The 21,348-nt window shown below is 44.2% G+C and overlaps 3 protein-coding genes across 4 annotated transcripts in view; 2 read left to right on the top strand and 1 right to left on the bottom strand.

Moving 5' to 3' along the window:
- LOC120850081 overlaps window positions 1–8,091 on the top strand; it is a 29,541-nt gene extending 21,450 nt beyond the window's left edge. The window contains exons 5-7 of the mRNA XM_042293899.1: window positions 3,938–4,039; window positions 4,131–4,295; window positions 7,775–8,091. Of these exons, the coding sequence (XP_042149833.1) occupies window positions 3,938–4,039; window positions 4,131–4,295; window positions 7,775–8,091 (584 nt within the window). The remainder of the gene's footprint in view (window positions 1–3,937; window positions 4,040–4,130; window positions 4,296–7,774) is intronic.
- A 7,302-nt stretch (window positions 8,092–15,393) lies between these two features.
- LOC121838225 (protein ANTAGONIST OF LIKE HETEROCHROMATIN PROTEIN 1-like) lies at window positions 15,394–16,490 on the top strand. Its single transcript, XM_042294322.1, has one exon. The coding sequence runs from the start codon at window positions 15,394–15,396 to the stop codon at window positions 16,255–16,257; it is 864 nt and encodes a 287-aa protein (XP_042150256.1). The 3' UTR covers window positions 16,258–16,490.
- Window positions 16,491–20,147: 3,657 nt separating this feature from the next.
- LOC121838001 lies at window positions 20,148–21,134 on the bottom strand. 2 transcript variants are annotated; one of them, XM_042293951.1, is made up of 4 exons: window positions 21,111–21,114; window positions 20,963–21,027; window positions 20,727–20,812; window positions 20,148–20,659 (listed from the first exon to the last, which is right to left on the bottom strand). In XM_042293951.1, the coding sequence occupies exons 2-4, from the start codon at window positions 21,009–21,011 to the stop codon at window positions 20,189–20,191; spliced, it is 606 nt and encodes a 201-aa protein (XP_042149885.1). In that variant the 5' UTR covers window positions 21,012–21,027; window positions 21,111–21,114; the 3' UTR covers window positions 20,148–20,188. The 2 variants fall into 2 exon arrangements, with proteins under 2 accessions (XP_042149885.1, XP_042149884.1); XM_042293950.1 differs by having other exon boundaries at window positions 20,963–21,134.
- Window positions 21,135–21,348: the final 214 nt, after the last annotated feature.

Genomic DNA, 21,348 nt, shown 5'->3' on the forward strand with positions numbered 1-21,348 from the left:
CGGGACATCCGACAGCAGGACACTCCGGCTTCTGTGGCGTCATGTGTTGCCACTCCGATACCACTTTCGATGTACGGGCGGAATAGGACGCTAAACACGCCAGTCGGAGACGCGCTCCAGGCAGCATAGCAAAACCAAGACACCCTTAATGATCTAAGCCCCCTAATGAAACGTCGGTTGTCGCTCTGCTGAGGCTTACCGGAGGCTCCTTTTCACGTTGTAGTTACTTGTAAACTATCGCATCTCGGATGACTATAGGTGCCCTGATTACCGACGCTTCATTTAGTTCTAAAAAAAGTATCTGCTCTGAACTGACATTTTGAACCCTGGAGAGTGGGTAAGAAAGCGGGGAAGCCATTGATTGCACTCTGAGGTAAGGTTTCATTCTAAAATTGTAAAACGGGGAGTTGTTAAGATTGTAATAATTAACTCAACAGAGTTTTCTGGCACTCACCATTTGGGCGCAAGTTTCCAAAAGCAGTTTCGTAGATTGCACTTCGCGGACAACAGCAGAGAGTTTGTGTCGTCGGCCATCCATCGGTTGCTGAAAAATTGTAATTTACCGAAACACGTCGGTGTAGAAAAAAATACCGCAAGATATCGAGAGATGCGCCACCCACGAAAGATAAGGCACCCTTATTAATGCGAAAACATTAACTGTCTCTTTGAGCGAGCTGACGTCATCAGTTTGAAGCGCGAATACGGCTCCTGGTTTCCGCGATCCCCATAGAAGTGATTCGCCTTCGGTTCCATTGGCTGGCGCGCGTCGACAGGGCCCCCATTGGCCGGTGCTTCATGACCTCCGAGATCCCGAAGCCCGCGCGCTAGTGTGCACCGCAGACGACAAATGGAACGGACGAGTAGACGACAAAGGAAGCGGACGAGCGGCTTGCATGCTTTCGCATTCACAACTCATAAGAAATACTTCAATGCGCCTCGAACTTTTTTTTTTTTTTTGCGCGACGATTTGCTATTTTTATTTTCAAAATCACTCAGATATAGGCTACTTCAAGTAAATGCAGGGTCTTGGCCAGTCACGACCTCCGCCGAAATTGTGTTACTTAGCCACGGCAAGATATAACCGAACATTGCTGACTGGGAAGGAGAGTTGTCTTTTTGGGTCATCTACCATTGTGATTACAGGTTTCGTAGGTTCCAAAATCTAAAACTAGCATTTTTTTAACTTGTTTTTTTCGCACATCTAAAGTTAGCCCACGCCTTATTTCACCCGATTTGCTTTCGGCTTTAGGTGGGATATCTCTAGGGATATTACGGTAGGTTTTTTGGTTTGCCTCATTTTAATAATATCTCCCATAACCTTAATGCGCTAGTGAAGAAATTTCGTGTGTCAGCTGTTTTTCAACCCGATTTTCGGCTCGACCGGCTTTCATCTTCTTCGTCACAGAAGGCAGGTTGTAACAAAAATCAGAGGTCCTCTTGCGGATTCGAATCTGGGCGTTTTGTGCAAAATGTCTGTGAAATTTGGTTCTTGCTATGTGGGTCAGACGGCTAGATGTGTTAATGACAATTCAACTGAACGCAAACGACCGGTGAAGCACAAATCCGTGGGTTCCGAATTAGCAAATCATCTCTCTTCACGTAGCAAATGTGTCGTTGTTCGAAAAAATAGCGAAGAGCACTACAGGGAAAGGGTTTGTTATAAACGTTCACTGAAAGAGTCGTTGATGGTGGATAGGCCCGCTGGTTGTTTTAGCAAAAAGTTCATTTCTCTCGACATTAGCATGAAAGCGTTTTTTAATCTAAGACCTTTTCTTTTCTGTGGCTCTGTTAGAAGTTGGTTGACCTCATTACTTTTGTTGTTTAGTGATCGCTCGGTGTTTTCCTTTGACTTGGTCCTCAGTTTTTTTTATGTTCGTATCACGAAGCGATGCATCATTTCTTTGCTGGGCGATTTTGCTTGGGCGTTGATATGTACCATGGATACGTATATCTTGGTTGGGTATGCGTGAAGTCATCGCTGTCCTCTAATGTCTTCCTTTAATCTGTCCGTTTTTTTTTTTTTTTTGTTTGGGGGGGGGGGGGGGGTTGCTTATTCAGGGTTGTGTTTCGCAAAATAAACCTCAGCTGTGTTTGGACAGTCGTGTTGTCCTATCCCTCTGTTTTCCTACTTTACAGGGTTAAACGCGTCAGTTCTTTAACAGCTCGCCTGCACCCTTGCATTAAACTTTGTTCAGACCCGTTCCATTTGGATCGAGATACTCTGTCATTTTGTTATGCGCTGGAGGACACGTGCAGCGAAAAAGTTTTAGCAGTTTACATTCACCATAATCGTACTGGCGTTATTTACTACATTGCGGTCATATGTTAGCCTGTTTCAGACGATCGTCTCATGAGTTTAACTGCGAAAGGTGTTAACCGTTTGCTTCAATTCCAAAAGTGCTGCTCTTGCCGCTCCGCAATGTTTATTTATTAGCATTTTCAATCAAGTCAGGCTCAAAATTAACAAATTCTAGCGTCATGAAAGGTCAACACAGTAATGATTAAAAGAATTTCATCGACAGGTGCTTCCATTAATTTGAAGTGGTGGGAGATGATGCACAGAAGTGAAAATTCGGAAAGTAACAGTAACTAAGCCAAGTTACAAGTCACAAAAAATTACTAAGTTGCATTTATACCGTATGTAAACTAACGCTTTTAATGCACTTTAGACGTTCCGAAAAATCAGTTTATCAATGTATCGTACATCGATTTACAAGAAAGGTGGAACCATGTAGTGAAAACAAATCAAGGAACGAACTTACCTCATTCAAAAGAAAAAAAAAAAATGAAAGACGTTTACAAATCTCTAACGCGAAATTAGAGCGCAGCTCTTGAAAGGGCGGACGAGAGGGTACGAAGCGGAGGGTATGCCTCTCCTCCCCCGTACCCTCCCCTCCTCCTTTTCTCCTTCCGTCCTCCTTATCTCCTTTTCCTCCTCTCCTCCTCCTCTCCTCCTCATCGACCCTCTTCCTTTCCCCCCTCCTCTTTTTTCTACTCCCTTCCTTCTCCTGCGTACCCACCCATCCTCCTCCTCTGTGCCCTCCCCTCCTCCTCCTCTATACCCTCCCCTCCTGCACCTTTATACCCTCCCCTCCACCCACAGTTTCTCCGCTGAATTTAGCTGGAAAAATGACGTTACATGACTTTTTGTCACGTCACCCATAAACAAATTCATTTTCTCCGCTAGATTTAGCGGGAAAACTGACCTTACTGACCTCAACACCAATTCAATTTCCCGCTATATATAGCGGTGCTGTTACACTCACGGTGACACCGACGGCGACGCCACTATACGGGGAAACGGGCGCCTGAGAGCTGCGCTCTAAAACCGGTCCTGGTCAATCTACGCCGAAACTTCAGAGACAATGCGCACGTAGAGAGATGTGTCACAGATGGCGTACGCCGCGTCGAGGGAGCGCCTGCCGGTGATTGATAGCAGATAATCTCGCGAAAGAACTCGAATCGGCCGGTGCTCCCCAGGCGCGCCGTACGCCATCTGTGAGCACATCTCTCTACGCGCGCATTGTTTGCTAAGTGACAACTTAGATTGCCCAGAACAGATTTTGCTCTTCCTTTTAAACGAGGTAGGATCATTTCTTGTTTTTTTGTTTTTCGCTGTAAAACTCCACCACCTGTTTGCACCTCTGTAGGAAGTCGCAGCGCGACACGTTGAGAAACCAATTTATGCATGCGGTCTAGATTTCCTTAAAAGCGTTAGTTTACATGATGTTGTTATTAAACTTTTATTGTAACTTGAAAAGTATTTAGTTAAAGAAATGTAACTAACTACAGTAACTCAAATAGTTGTAATTAGTTTCTTTACTGCTTCGCTTCACTGTCAGGTCAGGATTAGCGTGCAACCTGAGAAGATTTAAGTTGCCTAATCGTCTAAACTATATTAAAAGTGCGTTAATTTGCTTTTGTACCCCAAAATCAGGAAAACTACCAAATGCTACTCCGGTTCCCCCAGGAAGCTACACGTACGCTGAGTATGACAACTACACCTGCTATTCCAGAACTACTCCCTTTCCTGATAGGGGTAAGTTCAGGTTTTATACTCGACAAGCGTGGAGCTTCTTTCTGTTGGTGGTATATTCAATTTGAATCACGAAAATTATTTTCTCAACCAGGAAATGCTGTAAATCCTCATCTGAGTGCACGGGCCTACGCTGATTCTACGAAGAATGTTCTAAATAGATTGCTCCCCTTTCCGGAAAGTGGTGACTATGCTGACATGTATGTCGTATACAACGAGCCGCAATGTTATATCCTTAGGAGTCCCGCAGCCGAAGGAGGTAAGTTCGTTAAAGCTTCAGCGAGATTAAAGTCACATCGTCTTGTATTTCGCTAATTTAAATAAGTAGAGAAGCTACAGTTTGCTTTGTAACAGAAGAAAAAACACACAAATTAAGGTTGCTTAGCGCAGGAATCTTGAATAAAACGAGCTGTTCATAAGGTGTATTACGAAGGATTTAGTTTGCGATGTTTATATTCAGACTTGCGCCTAGACGCGTCCTACCTGTGTAAGATCACCTCTACGTTTTGTGGTATGTTCAGTTTACGAAGGTCGCGTCTAAACCCGTTGGTAATCTTCAATGCCTTAAAGGCCCATGTGTATATGTTAACCAGAACTGGGGTACTCTCGGTACTAAACTTTTGTTTCAACTTAAAACGAGTGCACCAAACATCGCTCAGTATCGCGCAAAATCAACATTGGTTCAAATACGATTGCAGACGATGACTTCGCAGGACTGCAGTGAAATGTCTTATACTGCTGGTGTCGTGTGTGATTTCAAATACATTCAGAATTCTAGCGCTACTTAATTTCAACGTAAGTTCGCGCTAAGTAAGAAACTTGCAAGATAATTGAGAATAAGAGATGGGCCCTAGTACAAAACAACAACAACATACTAGATGTTTTATGCATCGCTTGTGCAGCAAACACCTAAAAGTGAATAGCCCACGTCAGCGATAATATGAAGATTCAATTTAGGAAGAGAACACCATCGGCCATCTAAGCTTCCCGGTGACCAAAACAGCTGCATCCATTCTTATCTCACCATAATTTGGGAAACGGCTAAGGCTACTTTCCGAGATAACGAATCAGCGTGTCAGAGCAAGACACTTGACTATAATCTATCTCACAATGTGCACGCAGTACTGTCAAAGCCATGAGCAAGAGAGAAGGGGAAGCCGCTTTTGGACTAATTTTTTGCGACGGGCTAATCTACGAGGGGAGAACATCGACGTCTGGGACAAACAAAACAGGGTTCGGGTTAAGAGGGAAGTCCCTTCTTCTTCTCCTCTCGAACTTCTCGGGTTGTGCTCTCTCCCGTCTGTCCTTGTTAGGGGCTGTCACGTGCTTCACCATGGTCACTCTGGTTAGCTCGAAGGAGCCGCAGTTTTCGCTCTTTGTCAGGCGAAGGTGAAACGATGTATACAAAAATTTGTTCCTAGGCTTAGCGCGGATAATAGTCATTCACCTTTCGTATGGCCAGCCTTGTGCCTGTTGCACGAGTGCTAACTTTAGCGTACCTCCACACTTTACATGTGCATTAAGTCCTAGAATTTTATAATTTAGTAGTCTCTAATGACCCATAGCATGTTTCTAAATTGGAACCATACGTCTATTTTCACTAACTAAAAAGTTACCTAGCAAGTTTTAGTTAACTGTCCGACTTACCGTGACGGTTAGCCCACTATAATATGACTCCCTGATTTTAAAACACGTACGCACAAACAGCATTAGTGTACCTTTCATGTCCTTTGGTATATGATTAAATTAAAATGAAACATCATGTATATTTACCACATTCTCAAACTGTCTGAGAGCGTGGTAGAAGTGCAGATTTCTAGTTATTGTAAATAAATAATAATTTAATTGCAAAAAGGTTTCGTTAAGTCTGAAAGTGTTGAAATTAACTTAGCAGGCTGAGTGATATTGGCCATATTATTTGCCAACTATGGGCAAGTCGACGAGATTTATTTTGACTTAACCAAAGCAATTGGCATTTTGCACCATGACCTATGTGTGCACAAGCTATCGGAATATGAGGTGCGTTTGCTATTATGCTCGTGGTTTCATCATATCTTTTCTGGCGCATCAACAACGCTCGTGTTAACGGTGTGTTATCTAGATCACAGATATCATCTCGCGTTCCTCATTGTTCTATTCCAGGACACTTGCCGTTTAACATTTTCCCAATGATGTCTCTCTTTGTGTAAAACATCAGAATTTGCTTCAGTTCCATGATTATATTACGATCTTCAAACGAAGCAAGATCACATGTTGATTGTGAACTGCTGCAGGACATATCTGAGATCTCATCATATGGTGCGCAACAAAAATACGTCTAAACAGTAAAAAACGCGTCTCTTTTTAATCACGCAAGAAGTGTGCGTTTAATTTTTTGTATAAACAAGACAATCAACTGCTGCGACGTGAATATTGCGTACATGACTTAGCAGATTATATTGATCATTCCTTAGTTATATCATATGTCAAATTTCCTTAGTTTTTGATTGTGCCTTTTAGGTTCGTGTTTGCTATAATCCGTCATTTCAAAGAGACTTTATGCCTCGTCCGGCTTTATGCATATGTTGTTCAATCGAAACTAGAGTTTGTCTCTGTATTTTCGAACTGTCTGGGACTGACCAGCCCTGCTAGCCTAGAACATGTGCAGAGAAAGTGGGCACGTATAGAATACGACTGTTATTACGGCACCCGGTTCTTTTGTATCTACGAGTCAATGTTATTTCGGCTAAACTAGCCAATACTGGCGCCGGAATTCTCGAGATTATGTATTTTTGTCTAAAACTGCACATAGCAGAATACGTTGCCCCAAACTTGTTTCTTTGCTTTTTTTAGATGTACCTCCCGTGAATTGTCGTCACCACAACACTTTTTACGTGCAAGACATGTGTTAATTGCCCACATTTTACTAATTTAAAGATATTTGAATGCACGGAGTGCGGTGGTTGACATTTTTGGGAGTAAGTTGGATCGGAAAAGTATAGAAATCATCCACATTGGATAATATCAGTGTTCGGCTTTTCTGTCAGTTTTTTTTTTATTTTTTGTTTTTTTCTCATGCACGTGCATGTGTGTATGAGTGTGTACCAAAACTAAGGCCTGGGTTGTCTCTGGACACAATACAAATAAATATCTAAAGAATACCTAAACATATAAGGTTTAAAAACATAACAGGGACAGTTACGGAACGCAGTGTAAGAATAATCAGCTGAGCTTTAACTACAAAACAAAAATATTCAAAGTCTACTTTTGCATCTCTCTTTCAAGAAAAAATCTACACCCATTCAATGAGATATTCGTATTTTGTTACTTTATTGGCGTGTGGTGAAACGGCTCGGGTCTGGGGTTTAAAGACATAACAGAAAACACTATGCCCATCTAAACTTTGTTTAGCTTAGTAACTGCTTGTGTGACGACGGAATTAACAAGAGCAAAAAAAAAACTCGAAAAAAAACAGCACCAAAAACAGAGAGGCACAAGAGTAGTACACACGACAAGCGCTGACTGACAACTGAAATTTTTATTTTATAGAGTTGACTTACACCCGCTCTCCGCGCCGCAACTGATTTTTGTTTTTATTGTTCTGTAATATTTCTAATGTATTTACCTCTGATCTACGCACAATAAAACCTGAAACCTGAATTGGTAGTCACTTGCTTTGCAACGTTTAAGTACTTTCACAGTCGCCCAAAACTGTCTGTACGATGTTCTCGATTAATTGGTATCTGGTCGATTTTATAGGATGCGACTTGTGGCTGCGAAAAACTGATTTGAAAAGAATAGTGGAGGACGTGGAAGATCAGATTGAAAATAAAGTAAAGGAACTGGCGGAGCAAAATAAGGACATATTGGGATTCGAGAAAAACTGCATTTTGACGAAAGATGATGAAGAAATTCTAAACGATTACGTACAAGATGACATTGAAAGATGGTTCCAAGGGATCGCATGGAAACAGATTTCCCTCGACTGCGTTCTCGCCTTCATGATAACCTGTGGAGTGCCCGTATTTCGAGCTTACAATCCGATAACCTGTAATACCACACTAACAGGGCAATAAGTGTAACTTCCTAGAATTAACAGGCGTGATTCTCAATTGCACGTCGGGTGGCGATGAAGAGCAGTGTGTATGGAAACTTGACATTAATAAAAAGTATGTCACTGTGTAGTGTGTTACATCTTTGGAAATAAAATGAGTTGGAAAAAGCACCGCTTTCATTTCGTTCTCACTGCAAAAAACAAGAAAAAAAATGCAGGCATGGTGTTCTTTTTAGCTAGCTTGCGCCGAGACTTTAAAAACATGGTGAGCACTGCACGTTTCAAACAAACGCAGTATTGTTCAGTTGAGCAAGACAAGTTACTTTTTTAATGGGCCAAACTGGCTGTGAACGCAAATAAACAAGCCGACTTTTTTTAAATATTATTTTGAGCGCATCCTTTTAATACGAACGCTGTAGGACGCGTTGAAAACCAATCCGTAGTGTCATGTTTACTAACGTAGCCTTTTTGGTGCCTAATGTTTTCAACCGCTAAAAAACAGACAAAACAATACATGGGCGATTTTTTTATTTATCTTTTATTATAACCATTCCAGTTCGCCAGCCGGTAATTGCCGTATTTTCCGGACTATAATCCGCGGAATTTACCTTTTTAAAAGTTGAAATTTTACCCTGTGCGGACTATCTGCGGGTGCGGACTATACAAGGTTTTGTATTTTCTACATCGTTCACTGTGACAAGACGCGAAGGATGTTATGAGTAACAAAGTATAATAATAGTGATTCATATGTGATACAAGCTTCTTTGCAAGCTAAGGCAGCAAGCAGTTGTCAAGGTGTGCTCTCTGTGATCATTTTTACGTTCGGATTAGGCACTAAGTGCGGACAATGTCCAGCGTGCGGACTATGCAGCGGGTGCGGGCTACATAAGCAAAATCTTTTATTTCTGACCCCATATTCGCCCCTGCGGACTATACTCCGGAAGATACGGTACGTGGAATTTTTAAATCTAGCACAGGATCTTTGATCTTTTTTTAAAGAAAAGCTAAACAATATTATACACATGAAGGCTACCTTTATTTATGGAAATGACAGGATAAGATGTTGCTCAACTTACTCTAAAACTTTGGTATGGCGGGGTTTGCGTACAAATTAAGAGTTTAAAAGTCAGTTAGTATTAATCAGCGATCTTAGCTTATCACAAGAAATCTCTGGATTTGCACGAGAGGACTATGAACAATCCTGCATTGGTTCAACAAGCGTAGCGTCCACCAGCTTTCTTTTAAGTCTTGGCGCAAGTGAACTGAAACATCCTTTATAATGCCGGGTTCCTTATCCACCCACACCGAACCGCACGCCTTCCTCCCGCAACGTGTACAGGAAGCAGCAAGGGCCTTGCAGTGTCCAAAACTACAACCCTAAATCGGTTTGAGAAGCCATGCTTTACTCAGTCTTTTTTGCTCATCAGCCGTCGCTACTGCAATTAAAATATTTTCTTTTTTTTTTGTTGCTTTTTTTGTAAACAAAAAAAGGAATAAAACGTGTTAATATTACGTTTAATCTTGCATTTGACCCTTTACCTAGCCCATTCTGGGCATAGCATGTTGATGCGGGGGCGCGGTGGAATCGTCCTTTTCTTTTGGGATTAGGCGCTATCTTTTTGTCTGGCTGCTTGCGCCCTTTACGATGATGCGTTTTCACTTGCGTCAAAATTCCTGACGCCAAAGGAAAATCGACAGATCGATAACCCGGATGTTTTTGCTCTTTTTGCGCGACCGGCGGCAGTCCTCTAGATTGCTTTCGTAGTTTCGCGTCTGCAGCAAGGAGGCGCGAGATTTGTTTCTACGGCGGACCCCTTCCTGTTGCTTACCTTAGAGCAGGGGTCAGGCAACAACCTCCTAGACTAGAAAGGCCTTAGCGGTTAGGAAGCTGGTTTTCTTAAACTGGCGAATTATTGTTTCATAAAATCAATGATGTAGGATACAAGAACGCTGTAGGTGTATAATTCTCGAGATAGGGTTTACTATTAAGCGCGAAATTGTGCATGATGTAATTATCCCCGCAAGATGAATTATGTATTAAAAATTCTCGCCAAGAATTACATGATGAAGAACGAATGAAAACAGCATTTTACATCACAGCATCAACAAAGTTGACTTAGTAAACGAATGTAGTAACTGCATTCTTACTTGAAGCTAAACGGTTCAGAGAGCTTCTTGTCAAGAGCTACTTGCATCTACACCACAAGTCGAGCTGAAATGATGACAGTGCACCATGGCGTAGGCGGGGATGCTTCAATGGAACGATGACCTGTGACCCTGTAGCATCAGACGACGGATGGAGAAAAACAAAGAAACAGTGCGAAGAGCTCCATCGGCTACTCCCCACTTGAATTGTTATAGCGTAGAAATCTGGGCAAGTTATTGATGCATCGGAACGAAAATACAGCGAGAACAAACGACGGACCAGTAAAAGAGTTTATTCACAGACAAAGCGCTGGCTTACAACTAAAATTTAATAGGAAAAAGAAACAGGAAGGGCCGCGAAAAAACCCGAACAATCCACCACACCCACGTCACCACACACCACGTTCCCACTGGACGAGATATTCTATCTTTTTTTGATAGAGGGCAACAGAGGGGGCACTGACCCTACATCGTGATATATAAAATGCCTCCGTTCTCTCCCTCGTCCTCTTGTGGTTGTGTCGCATCATTATTGTTGTCTCTTCAAACTTAGGCACGCACCCATACCAGTCGCATTGAATCGCCAAATGCGACGGCAAGGAACGACCTCAAAGATAATGCAGGCTGCATTAGTCTATCGTGGACGCATCTACCAGACTGTCCAATACACTGCTTACCACACGATAGCGGTATTCTATACACAAGTCCCACTTCGCACGCTACAAACTGTTTTTTTTTTCTTTTTGTGTTTCTTTTTTGCATCGCGCTGCGTGTGCTGCCCTCCCCTATAAATTCTACCATACAAATTCTCCAGTTTCTCGGGGGCGGAGAAAAGAACCGGGACTTTGTGTCTCTCCACCACCTTAATCCTGTGGCTGACCTTGCGTACGTAGGGCAACACAGAGCCTTAGCTCTGGGGCACCACTGCCGGTCTCACTCTCGGCTTGGAATTATCTGGGACCACAGTAGTCCCCCGAAGCCTTTGCAGCAGTGACTTACCCACTCCTGTAAAGGCCCGTTCACACTGGGCCGTTTCTTACGTTATGTTAAGTTACGTTACGTTATGTTATGTTAACGTTACGTTCCGCTTGCGTACAGCACGTTCACACTGCTCCGTAAAAGCTCCGTTGAAAACATGCAACGACCAATAGCAAATCACCTGTATTGTCCGAGATTAGCCAACAGCAAGCGAGCTAGCCAGGCAACACTGACAGACATGGCGGCCAGCGAGCGTACGGTCGACTGTCGTATGGTCTGTAGCAGTGACATGTCTCCCTCGAACTGCGAAAGTCCCGATATGCTGCATGCGCTGTTTGTTCAGTGCATCGAGAGCTACGTTGCTCAATCCGGTAGCGACACGGACTGGGCACTGATAGCGCGAGCCACCGCTGCGATGATTCTGCGGTCTCGACGAAGGCGCCACTGTCGAGAGTGGATACGGTTCCTTCTTCGATCGAGGGAAACGTTTGGCGAGTTCCATCACCTCGTTCGAGATATGCGTCTGGACAACGGGAGCGACTTCTTCCAGTACTTCAGGATGACGCGGCAAAGGTGTGTGTGTGTGTTCCTCCCTAGGAATCGCTTGTAAAACGAAGCCAGCCGCGCACACAGGAGCTCACTGCTATTTTTGTGCAGGTTCGACCAGCTACTTGCTCTGGTTGGGCCCCAACTACAACGAGAGGAAACTCCTTGGAGGAAGCCGATCTCCCCAGCGGAGCGGCTATCGCTAACAATCCGGTAAGCCAGGACACCTTATAGGAAGTACATACCTTGATTACATTCGGGGGATTCCGAACGTACTACCGCGAATATGAGTTGCAACAGTCAATTTTGCTATTTGCTATTCGTGCGGATGTAGTAAACCTTATTATCTCTTGATCTGCGAAAAAGTGGGAAGAGTGGTACCTGAACTTTGTATTGCAGGTCTAATATGGATCAAAACTTCTCCTGAAACGGACAGAGATATGTACGCGAAAGCATGAAGGGCTGTTGTAGCTCATATTTTCTGTGATACTGAATTGCTGACGAGGTTGTTGGTTGTTTTGTTTGCGTGGCAGACGCCCTCCCCCTTCCTCCCCCAATATTGAAACATCGGTTGTAGAGATTTGATAATTGAAACTTAACGCATGTGCACTTTCATCCCTGAACATTTCGTCAACATAATAGACCTGTTTCTGTGCTGAAGTATGCATTAGGCGGGATGCTCCACCTGTATCTCACTTTGTCACAACACCACAGCAGTCTTGTGTTGCACCATGCTGAAGCGAGGAGGGGCCTCACTTGTAGAGTTTATTTTTGTTATGTTTTTTTATTTTCACCTTGGCACAATTCTTTACCCGCTTCAAGCACCGTTCGCACTCTTGCGACTGAGTAAGACCGAGAGAGACCAGACCAGTTTTGAAGCCTCTTGCGATTTTTTAGGACCGGGTGCGCTGCAGCGGAGCTGGTCCTAAGATATTGCAAGAGGCTTAAAAACCGGTCTGGTCTCTCTCAGTCTCACTTGGTCGCAAGAGTGTGAACGGCGCTTCAGTCTCCTTGAAGGTTACTCAATGGTCTTCGTCACCAAACTAGTTCAATCAAGACAGAAAGGTAGACGAAGCGAATAACAGGAATTTATAAATGAACTTTCTGTAAACTAATTTTCTTATTTAAAATCGCCTAGGAGGTAGGTGAGAAGATGGCACGACCATTACTCTCTGTGATTTTGTCTTCTTTTATATGCTAGACTACTACTATACTCCGTTTCACTTTATGTTGTACCGCAGCGAAGGCTAGAAGCGCGAGCTCATAGTGTTGGCAGCTGCCCTTGGTGCACGAGAGCTTGTGCTGCCGAGGTGCGCCATAGAGCAAGGAGCTCGCGCTTGTAGCCTTTCCTGCGGTACAACACAAGGTGAAACAGAGTATAGCAACTACTGGCATAGTTTTCCAGTCCACTTGTATGCAATTGGAGGCTTATTGAAACTTACCGCTGTAAGGTTGACTTGTTAGGCCACCTCCTTGTTTACATGTGCTCATGGTGGCTCTCAATTTCAATGTTTCAGGTACCTGGCGCACGGATCCTCGCAGAGAATCTGCGCATCCTGTTACAGGATCGGACGTTCAACGACCTCCCTCATTATTGGGGAAACCTGTCGGGCGCTGCATAAGGTGTTGGACCCACTGTACAGAACTGTAAGCACAGCACTTAACTATGTCACCAGTGCATGAGGCATGTGCAACACAGCCCTTATTGTGTATGCTCCGAAAGGCAAGCAAAACATGGCTCGTGTCTATACTCTATCTCAGTAGTTCCGTGCAGCAGTGTGGAATTTATGGATTTCCCCAGCCAATGAGGATGGCCAACACCCCTAACGTGTTCTTCCATGCGTCATCTCCTTGTAGTCTGCTCGCACCAGCTCGTAGCAACCGAATGCACGACGAAGCCGCGAGGCTATCTGCTCAAAACGTCATGCTACTTCCTCCATCCCCGTCATTTCGTACGCCCCTCTTCGCACGAGTTTTTGTGCTCGTCTACCAACGCTGGGCAAACGCTCCAGTTGTGCCGCCGCAAAACAGGCAAGTTTCGCCTGCTTCACCTGGCGAGATGAGCCTGCTCTGGCCATGGCTCCAGCGAACTCAGGAGGCCTTTGATGCGCACGAGCAATTTCACGGTGATACGGTGTCACTAATACCAGAGGTGAAATGAAACTCAGCACCTTTCCAGCAAAAGAAACCGGGAGGGCAAAGCTGTATACGAAGAATGAGAACGGGCTTGACATACTGGCACGCATGTGGGTCAGCCGGAACAGCGCGCTTCGTTTGCCTGCGTCACATCACAAACGGAACAATGTAACCCTTTAAAAGGGTGAAAAGGTAGGTTAAAATGCTGGTTACTAAATGCTAACAGTCCCTCCGAACATCACTTTTGACAACGACCCGAACACCTGTGAGGCTAGTTTGTGACGGCATATACGTTTTTCGTTACATTCGTGCTATTGTGTGTCTCCCTACGGAAGCGACAGATGCCCTCGACCAATTAGGATGGCGAATGCTTCCTACAAGGTGTCCCTCAGCGCCTTGTCGTCTCTTCCAGGTGCCCGCAGCCAGAGTGTTAGAAGTAGCGATGAAACAACGCTTTAAAAAATAGGGTTTTGCTGAGCCGTGACTGCTTTGCATGCCCGGTTTTGCTCTATATTTCTACGTCTGCTGTTTTCTGAGCTGCTGATGTTGACTCCAATAGTGGTTGTTCCAAAGAAACACATGCTTTGGTGAGGTAGTCTTGTCGTAGCTGCCACAATCTGCACACAATTGTACGTCGACTGCTTAATGAACTCGAAAATGTGAGTTTATGCTGGGCCGCCACTGCTTTCCATGCCAGATTTTGCTTGATATTTCTGCGTCTGCTATTTCCTGAGCTGCTGATGTTGACCGTGATAGCTGCTGTTCTAAAAAACACGTGCTTTGGTGGGGTAGTCTTGTCGTAGCTGCCACAATCTACACACAATTGTATGTCTACTGCTTAATCAGCTCGAAAACATGAGTTTATGCGGGGCCGCGACTGCTTTGCATGCCAGATTTTGCTTCATATTTCTGCGTCTGCTGTTTCCTGAGCTGCTGATGTTGACTCCAATAGTGGTTGTTCCAAAGAAACACATGCTTTGGTGAGGTAGTCTTGTCGTAGCTGCCACAATCTGCACACAATTATACGTCGACTGCTTAATCAGCTTGAAAATATGAGTTTATGCTTCACATATCTCGAAACATTTCATCAGCACCTACTTTTCCGCAGCCTTTCGGCGGCTGCTTTTAGCTCTGACACGGCCTCGTCCCAGGCTAGGGTAGGTTAACTTTTGCGTTAGATCGACCTTTGCAATCCACATAGCAAAATAAGCCTCTTGTCAACATAGTCGCGGAAGACACTTGGTGGTGGAAGCAAGTGCGGACGTGACAATATAAGCAGCATCGCAATATTTGGAAAAACCACAGCAAGGGCTGTGCTGCCATTTCGGATGTTGCGAGTTTCGTGAATTGCTTTTCTAACTGTATTGTGTTCTGTAACCACAAACACCTAGCCTTGAATTCTCTATTGAAACAGCGTTCTTGTTTTCTTGGCGTCCGGTCCAGTGCCTTGAGTGTGGTTTTCATGTGGCGGTCGAACTGACCACAACTCATAAGTACATTATTGTTCTAGCCTCCCAACATGGCCCAGTGGGAGCGGATGGCAGGCAACTTCGCAAGGCTGTGGAATTTCCCCAACTGTGTCGGAGCTGTGGATGGGAAACACGTGACCATCCAAGCCCTCCCTGGCGCAGGCTCCGACACATACAACTACAAGGGATTCCACAGCATCGCCCTCCTTGCAAGTTGTGATGCTACATACAAGTTTACACCTGTGGATGTCGGCCAGCCAGGTCGTTTCAGCGACGGGGGTATTTTTCGGGGCTCCGAAATGGGGCAGTCCTTAATGACTGGAGGCCTTGACCTTCCCCCCCCTGCACACCTCCCTGGAACACGCACTAAGCTGCCCTACGTGTTTGTGGCTGATGAGGCGTTCCCCCTGCTCCCAAACCTCATGCGCCCTTATCCAAGGAAAGACCTCACGGTGGTGCCAAAGGTGTTCAACTATAGGCTCTCACGAGCACGGAGGGTTATACAGAACACCTTTGGCATCTTGGTTGCAAGATGGCGCATCTTCAGGCAGCCGATCCAGGCCTCAGAGGAGAATCTGGAAGCGATTGTCTGGGCATGCGTCAGCTTGCACAACTACCTGAGGACGTGTGACGAGAGTGAGCAAGGGGAACGCCGCTACTGCCCTGCTGGCTATGCCGACCAAGAAGGTGTGCTTGGGGATGTCGTGCTTGGCCAGTGGAGGGCCGAGGTGAACGATGGCGGTGCCCTTGTAGACGTGGGCCGCACAAGCTCAAACATGTACAATGACGATGCCAAGAAGGTGAGGCAGACATACGCTCGGTACTTCTGCTGCCCCGCTGGCGAAGTTACATGGCAGTACAAAAATGTTTACAAAGGCTTGACACCAGCTGTCCAAGCACCCAGTTGTCCCTAAGGCCACTCACTGCATATGCAAAGGTTATTTCCGGGAAATTGCCCTGTTGGCATCGTCACCAATTATTTATCACAATGTACAGTCGCTCTAGTTGTACCTTTGGTCCTGGGGACCTTTTCACCCGCTGCCATATCCCATCTTGGGATGACGTCCCATCACGTCCCATCTTGGGACGACGTGACATGGCCGCCATAAAATGAATGAAGTTTCTTGCTCGACTATCTGTAGCTGTTCGTGCCGTGCAAATGTAGTGTATTCATGTTTTTTTGTGCGTTTGGCACATTTTTTTTTATTATTTCAGAAACTATTGTCCAGTGCTTAATACGCCATCACTTATATGTAAAATATTTAGAAATATTTTTAATGAAGTTATAATGCACTTTCAACCTTGGCGCACTGGATGTGTTTTATGGAGCAAAGATGAGTGCCAGCAATTTTTTCGTTGAGCAGGAAAATTAACGCAGGAGAAGCACGACTGTTTAGTCGTCATCCGGTCATGGAAATGCGATCCACAGAGAAATACATATCTTATATTAGTTTTAATGACGCGCAGTATCATTGTTAGACTACTCGTTTTCTGTTTATCTTACTTACCTCGTATACACATGAAAGGTCAGTGAAATAACAGCGTTGGAAGTCCCTGAAACAGTCAGTTATTTTTGGTTGTCTTGGGGAACTCGCGAAGAAAACCAGACGGAATTTGTTAGTCGCCTTTGACCGGGTGCTTTAAATATTCTTTCAGGTTATTGCTTTCTCCAGAGGATTGTTTTTAAGCGTACTTTCAAATATCTTACTATGAAATTTTCGCTTTAACTTGTCTCTGAATTACGTGTGACATGTCCGAGGTGACAAAAATGCTTTGTGGGTTTTCAAGCATATTGGCACTATGTGACTTCAAAAAATCCAAAGTAATGAGGAATTTTTCGTTTGGCCTTGAGTGAACAGAAAGCGCTCCACCCAGTCTGGTTGTCCCAAGTAGGAATACACACCAACAGGAGCTTGCTACAGGTCTCAGTTCGATGCTCGGGTTGGTTGGCTGAAGCTGTTTTTTCCCCATGCCTTGCCAGAAATATGTTTTTCTTTTTTCGGTGACCCCATTTTATTTGCTGTGTAGCATTTTGTTGGAATAGTTGCAAGTGTTGTCAGTTTCTCTGCATTCTGTATCGAGCATTACCATTAATATGTTTGACCTCATAAATGATTTCACAGCCTTGAGTTCGAGGCAGTATTGCTTTCTGCTGCCAGAGGTGCCCAAAAATTGATGAAGCAAGCACCAAGTAGCCGAGATTTGGTCAAAGTGCTGACCAAACCTATACGGAACACAGGCGACAATTGTAATGCAGGAAAAGTATAATGTGTGATCACACTGGGGCATATTTATAAAAGCTAAAGGTAAATGGCAAAATTATGGGACATAAAAACAAATGCTTTGGTGCAAGCCTCAAGCAATGCATGGTCGTAGAACGAAAGAACAAAATATACCAAGAATATGCCTGTAGGCATTGCTTTTTTTTTTTTTAGTTTAGTGAGTGCTGGCATGCACTGATGTACTATAGCAGCCAGCATACTGGTCACTATAGTACATTATAGCATCTCGGATAGTCTATATTATTCATCATTACTTTGCTGGCATGCGACATAGTTTGCAATGGGATCATTCATTTTTTTCAGTTTGTGTATGACAAATTATGTAGAGAAATGTGTTAATTAAATGACACAGAACTATCCCAAAATAGTTTCTTTATTTGGTAAGTACTAGCTGTGAGTACTTTGTATTGGGAAGCAAGAAAAGAAGTACATATGTAGTCTGTAGTCAGTAAGAAAATAAAAACCGAGTGGGAGAGGAGGGGGTGGGTGAAAGCTTGGGGTGGAGAGGAAAAACCTCAGCTCCAACCTCCCGTCTGGTTCCTCCTCTCCCACTCATACTCCGTTCTTGACCTGTCAATGACAATAGATTATCACACTTAAAGTAAATAGGAACAAAATAAACATATTGCACTTGGTTGGCAGGTCTCAATATAAACAAAAACACAATATAAAGTTTCAATGCACCCAGCAAAGTAGGAAGCCATTAAGCAACAAGAGTGGAAACTAAAAGGGTAAAAAATATTGCAAGAGGCCTTTTACCTGGCATGAAATCATTGGGCAAGGTTTGTTGTTTTCAATCTAAATATGGTTCTAAATTCAAGGTACTATTTAGGTTTCTTTTATCTACAGAGGCAATATCTGCTTATTTATTCTTGGAGAGTATATACATGAAAGCTTACCCGTTATTTTTTTCCTTTCTGAGCTGTATGCTTGTTTATACAAACAGGCATACAATGGGAACCGTAGCCGTGTTACTCGAACAGGAACACCACATAAATGTGGTGTTCCTGTTTGTAATCAAATTTATTAAAACTTCTATACTCAAATGGCCCTCCCGAAAATAAAGTGGCAACTTGACAAGGTTGAGGTTAGTTTGGCAAACAAGTATATACAGTCACATCTCATTAGTATGGACCCTGTTATTATAAACGCTCTGCAATTTTGAAAAAAAATTTTACAGAGGGATTTGCTGCTATGTAATTGTGCCCCGTTAATATAGAAACCCACAGTCCGAACTATGGACCACTTTTTTGGGGAATGAATTGGGAATATACATGCATTCTTGTCTCTTTAATATGAATTAAAGTTTTCTAAAATAGGTCAACACAAACAATGTGAACCCTAGAGGTCACAGTCTGTACACAAATGTTTGTGGCGTGTCTTGAGATAAGACCTGCCTACCTAAAGATGGTAAGGTTTTCAGCCCTAATGTGCCCTTTGCCCCCCGGTTGTTGTTTGAGGTCAAGGACGGCATGTGATAAATCCCATTCATTTGTCAGATGCACTCTTAGTGCATAAAAATCAAGGTTGCACGGTTTTGTGGTCAGTTAGGAAGTGGGAAAGACAATATCTGGTGGGAAGCAAAATGGTCAGAGGCCATGGCAAGTGTGAAATGTAAGCAAACAAAGCTGTTAGCTCAGCTCAAAAAAAGAGATATACAAATTCAAAACTGAAAAGACTTCAGGACATGTGCAATATGTTAAAAACCCACCCCCTCATAAAAAAAAAAGCTTGGCTTTACTTTTGCAAGATTGACTGTGCACGCTGTCTCGGCAGAAAAGTGGGCCGAAAAGTAACATTGAAAACTTACATCCTATAAATTTGTGGTTAAATATACCCTGCTTTTTTACAGCGGAGCTGTTAAGGGCTAGGTTCCCCAGGATCGTGTCCGGTATGTCGACACAAACCTGCCTGGACAGCTACCGCCATCTATAACCAATGGCGGCAAGCACACAACCAGAATGATTTCCGCCGTCGATCGTAGATGGCGGCAACCTTTCCAGCTATAATAGAAAAATGGATAGTTGGGCGCGTTGGTAGGAATTCATCATAGGAAACAGCGCGAAAAACGGACGACGACGAAGAAGAATCACACAGTGTATCGAGCACAGCTCCGCTGGTCTTCCTTTTTCACGAGAGTGGAAAGGCTGAACGATCTTGTCTACGCTCGTTATCTAATAATTGCATGCGTTCTATACTCGTTTTCACCTCAAGAAAAAAAGGACGTTTTGCGCATTGTTCATACGCCGGGCGTAGTAGTTCTTACAATATTTGGTTGTCGGAGGAAGAAGCGATGCTTTTGGCGCTTGAAACGTATACATCTTGATAAGGTTACATATATCTAATCTAAAATGCACCTACATATATATTAATTCTCCTCATAAAAGGAAAAAGTAGTGATGCTCCGCGAGGAGCCAAACTTTTTTTTACTTCGGTTCTTGAGGTGAAAACGGGTATAGACTGCGATTTGTTATTACGGATGATTTTTTCAGGGAATGGAGGTCTCCATATTAATGAGCCATGACTGTATAGGCAAACCTTGTCAAAAATATCATTTTCTACTCTAATCTAAAGACATAAGGCCTTTTTCTACTAGATTTCTTTTTTCAAATTCGTGGAACACCTTCAGTACTTTCTCCTTGCAAAGGCACCTCAGATGTGGTGGAAGGGCCGCCAGCTCGTTGGCAAAATGAAACCCCAGTGCCATTTCTGGGGTTAAGGCATCAATGTGTGGCCTTTTACATGTGTTGGCCATTTGCCTCGTAGATTCACTAAGAACCTTGCCCAGCGCTGCATCCTCCCGGGCACGACGCTCCGAGGCGGTAATCTTGCGGCCTGGCTTCCTTGAAGGCGGGTGTGGAGGCACTGCGGGCAAGACCGTAGCCTGCATCGGTGCTGCCACTGGGGCCACCTGGGGTGGTGACACCGGAGGAGTCGGGTCCAGCTGAGATGGGCTGGGCAGCTGGCCATCCCCCTCCAGCGTCAGCAACACCTGGCAGGTGCCCGTTGGCTGCAGGCTACGATCGAGGGAGTTCTACAAAGAAAATGGGCACATTCCTGCACTGCACTTAAAACAGGTTGCTTCAAGACAATGCACTTACGTCGTCCAGGTTGGCTTCACAACTTTCCTCTGCCATGTCTTCGGTGGCACCTCCCCCACATGGCGTGTAGACCCCCATGAGGAGATCTGCATGTTGAAACACAATGTAAATGTTGAACATGAGTGAGCACAAAATTCATGAAACCACTCACACACCAATGCCTAAATGTACTTTGATTTCTAAATTGAGAGTAACAGACTTTGTTAAAAGTCAATGTTGCCAACTATTTCACATACCCCTTGGTGTCTCCAATACCCCTGTGGCAGGGCCAGCGCTGCCAACCATCTTGCGGGCCTTGGTTCTAGTAGAAAACAGCATATTGAATGAACACAAAGAAATCATATTTATAGTTGTCAATAAAACCTTGTAGAGAACAAACAGTACCCTCTGCGACGTCTCTGGCCAGCTAAAAATTGAAGGTACTGGAAGAGGTCCCAGCTGGGCCGCTGCACCTCATCTCGCCCAGCACCACTGCGGCCACAGCTGGTTCTTGACTCCCGCCCGTACCTTTCTCTAATCTTCTGCCACATGTGAAGGCACTCGGCAGGATCCATTTCTGTAATAGAAGGCCAAACTGTAGTCATTTCCAAATTTTCAGCATCCCCCACAATGGAGACTTCCA

This window comes from Ixodes scapularis, unplaced genomic scaffold, assembly GCF_016920785.2.
Source record: "Ixodes scapularis isolate PalLabHiFi unplaced genomic scaffold, ASM1692078v2 PGA_scaffold5__190_contigs__length_132052651, whole genome shotgun sequence".
NCBI classification, from domain to species: domain Eukaryota; kingdom Metazoa; phylum Arthropoda; class Arachnida; order Ixodida; family Ixodidae; genus Ixodes; species Ixodes scapularis.